Raw genomic sequence first — 3,407 nt, 5'->3', positions numbered from 1 at the left:
CCCTGAGTGCTTGGGGGAGAGTGAGCCGCGGCTGCAGGCCAGGATTGGTGCAGTGGCTGCCTGGTTTTTCTTTGGGGGTGGGGAGAACGTTGCGTGGTGTGTGCGGTTGCCTGTCAGTACATTTTCCAATGCACAGAGAATTTTCTCCAGTGAATTCATCCCCTTAACCCTCTGCACGCCAAGCTCGTGCATCTTTTGGGAAGTGCCTATGATTTGTGAAGTCCTCTAAAGTTGTGGCAGCTCTGATTCAGACCAGGTAGTTCTCCCATTTGTCCATTTATATTTTGAGAAAAAGCCCCCCTCTTTTAAAATATGTGGTCTTAATTTCGTACATAAGATTTTTTTAAAACGAGCTGCCACATGACCCTTGAGGAAAGAAACCTATTGTGGTTGAGTAGAGAAAGCCTAACAGGAGGCCAAGGTCTGTCTGTCTGTCTCCAGCAGGCAAATGCTTTACTGAGGACCGAGTGCCTAAAAGCTCCACGATGATAACTTACATCTGTGTGTCTAATGAATTTCACTGCTCTGTGGTTTCTCTGTCCTTGATGTATTTTTTGTTGTTGTTGAGGGAAAACATTAAAGGAATGAACATAGTTTTCATCTGCTGGTAGGGTATAATTCCAGTTTCTGCCTGGCAGCTTCGAATTGGGCTTTGAACTTGCATTAGCAAACACATTCTGCTCATGTCGATGAATGCAAAGATTTTGAGCGGCTCCAAAATATTTGAACTTTGGGAAGAACCCGTGAGTGCCATGTTTGAAGGATGCAAGTTTCTGCCGGGAAGGGCCGCCTTTGGGATCGAAGGAACGCGGGGAATGAGCAAAGCCCCGAGGTTTTCCTTTTCTTCTTTTCCTCAGGCTATTTTGATGCGCACGCCCTGGCCATGGACTATCGGAGTTTAGGGTTCCGGGAATGCCTGGCCGAAGTCGCCCGTTACCTGAGCATCATCGAAGGACTGGATGTCTCCGACCCGCTCCGGGTTCGGCTGGTCTCGCATCTCAACAACTACGCCTCCCAGCGGGAAGCCGCGAGCGGCGCCCACGCGGGCCTCGGACACATCCCCTGGGGGAGCGCCTTCGGACACCACCCGCACGTCGCGCACCCGCTGTTGCTGCCCCAGAGCGGCCACGGGAACACCGGCACCCCGGCCTCGCCCACGGAACCGCACCACCAGGGCAGGCTGGCCTCGGCGCATCCGGAGGCGCCCGCCCTCCGCGCGCCCCCTAGCGGCGGCCTCGGACCGGTGCTCCCGGTGGTCACCTCCGCCTCCAAACTCTCGCCGCCTCTGCTGTCCTCGGTGGCCTCCCTGTCGGCCTTCCCCTTCTCCTTCGGGTCCTTCCACCTACTCTCGCCCAATGCACTGAGCCCTTCGGCGCCCACACAGGGAGCACACCTTGGCAAGCCCTATAGACCTTGGGGGACGGAGATCGGAGCTTTTTAAAGGACTGATGTTATAGGACGAGGGAGGGGAAAGCTTAAAAAATCCCAGCTGGGCTGGACTGTTGCCAACATCACCTTAAAGTCGTCAGTAAAAGTAAAAAGGAAAAAGGTACCCTTTCCGATGAAAAAAATTTTTAAGACTGAAGGTTTGTTGGTTGACTTTTTTCTTTTTTAATGTTTTTTTTTAATCATGTCCTGTATTAGCAGTTTTTAAAAACTAGTTGTTAAATTTTGTTCAAAACATTACATTGAAATAGTGAGTATAAACCAACACTTTGTGATGGGTTTGTACTGTACCTAATTTACTTTGTAAACCAGGATGGTTCCATTTTTTTTGCCCCAAAGTTTTGGGAATCTTAACATTTAGTATTTTTAGTCTGTTTTTCCTCCTTGTATAGTTCATGGTCTGTTTGTAGAATTAATTTTCCAAACCACTATGCTCAGTGTTAACATGATTCTGTTTCTTAATATTTTGACAGATTAAGGTGTTGTATAAATAATATTCTTTTTTGGGGGAGGGGAGACTATATTGAATTTTATATTTCTGAACAAAGCGTTGACAAATCAGATGATCAGCTTTATCCAAGAAAGAAGACTAGTAAATTCTCTGCCTCTTATAGCAGTCAGGTGAATGTACAAATTGTCTGTGGCCCTGAATCCCTGTGACCAACTGCTGTTGTCTGTCAGGATTGGCAGTTCTGACTTAGTTAGGAGAGCGCCATTGGTAGGTTAGGTCCCATTTGGAGTATTGGTGGAGAGGAAACTGACCATAAATGCATAGAGCATACCTGCATTTACCAGCCCCAGCAATGCAGTGAATTTTTGATCTCATGGATCTCAAATTCACAGATGTTAACATGGATAAGTGATCATGGTGTGACAGTGGTCAACTGCATAGTACAGTGGAACCTGTTAAATGCATAACCTAATCTTCCTGGAACTGCCATCTTTCTTTTAACTGGAAATTTTCATGTTGAGTTTTCCTTTTTGGGGCATTTAAAAGGGCTTTGCTGCCTTCTTCTTTGATTTATTTAATTTGATTCAGGCTATAAAAGTATCATTTTACAGATTTATTCCTTTAGCAGGTATAGTTTAAATGACCTCCACTGAACTGGGTTTGACCTCTGTTGTACTGATGTGTTGTGACTAAATAAAAAAGAAAGAACAAAGTATTTTGCTGTGTATGCCTTATGTACCTTGGCCTTTCCCTCTATTGGCTAAGAAAATATAAACTTCCCTTCATTTTCATTTTGCTTGATTGCTTTGTATGTGTTTACCAATTTCATTCTTCGTGGACTTCCAAACTGTACAAATTAATGCCATTGAATAAGGTGACTCTATTGCAATGCAGAGCTTTGGCCTGCCTCCCACCAGGGGACATGGTCCTTTTGTTTTATGTCAGATGGTCTGGCCCTACAATGGCCATCTAGAGACTGAGAACACTTAAATCTGACTGGGTGGGAAAGAACTCGAATACAATCTTTTAAAACTGTGTGGACATTTCAACAAATATTTACTGAGGTCACCTACTGTATGCTCAGTTCTATGCTGAGAGAGCAGAAAATTTTTTTCATTTCTTTTATTCATTTTTTTTTTAATGGCAAAAGAAGAAGACCCAAACGTTTCTGTCTAAAGGACCTTGTGCAGGGACTCGGGAATCTGTGGCCTGATGAGCAGTGGCAGGCTGTAATTCTGCACCTGCACAGCTCCAGGAGTCTTCCTTGGTCCTGTCTCCAAGGAATTTGTTTAACCCTTTAGTTGCATTGGACTCATGAGATGTGTAGTGAGGAAGCTGACATATGCTTTAGGTTAAAACAAAACACTGCCAGAACAGAGGCAGGAATCTGGGCCCCAGGGGAGAGGAGTCTTCCCACTGCCTTAAAAGTAAGTCTGCCAATTAAGAAGCACTGCCTCTTAGCTCCTAAGGAGTTCACCTTGATCCTGAGGCTGGTGGGGAGAAGAGGGAG

The 3,407-nt window shown here is 45.6% G+C and overlaps 1 protein-coding gene across 3 annotated transcripts in view; it reads left to right on the top strand.

The window, feature by feature from the left end:
• Positions 1 to 2,612, top strand: part of HEY1 (hes related family bHLH transcription factor with YRPW motif 1) — a 3,819-nt gene extending 1,207 nt beyond the window's left edge. For 2 of the 3 annotated variants that reach the window (XM_008062691.1, XM_008062692.2), the window contains exon 5: positions 858 to 2,612. In XM_008062691.1, the coding sequence (XP_008060882.1) occupies positions 858 to 1,441 (584 nt within the window). In that variant the 3' untranslated portion in view covers positions 1,442 to 2,612. Of the gene's footprint in view, positions 1 to 148; positions 422 to 857 lie in introns of those variants that run through there. The other variant, XM_008062693.1, reaches the window with a different exon arrangement.
• The last annotated feature ends 795 nt before the right edge of the window (positions 2,613 to 3,407 follow it).

This window comes from Carlito syrichta, unplaced genomic scaffold, assembly GCF_000164805.1.
Source record: "Carlito syrichta isolate Samal-C Ts95f unplaced genomic scaffold, Tarsius_syrichta-2.0.1 Scaffold305795, whole genome shotgun sequence".
In the NCBI taxonomy this organism is placed as follows: Eukaryota; Metazoa; Chordata; class Mammalia; order Primates; family Tarsiidae; genus Carlito; species Carlito syrichta.
The sequence above is the reverse complement of the archived record's forward strand: the minus strand, read 5'-3'. Positions and strand labels throughout refer to the sequence as shown.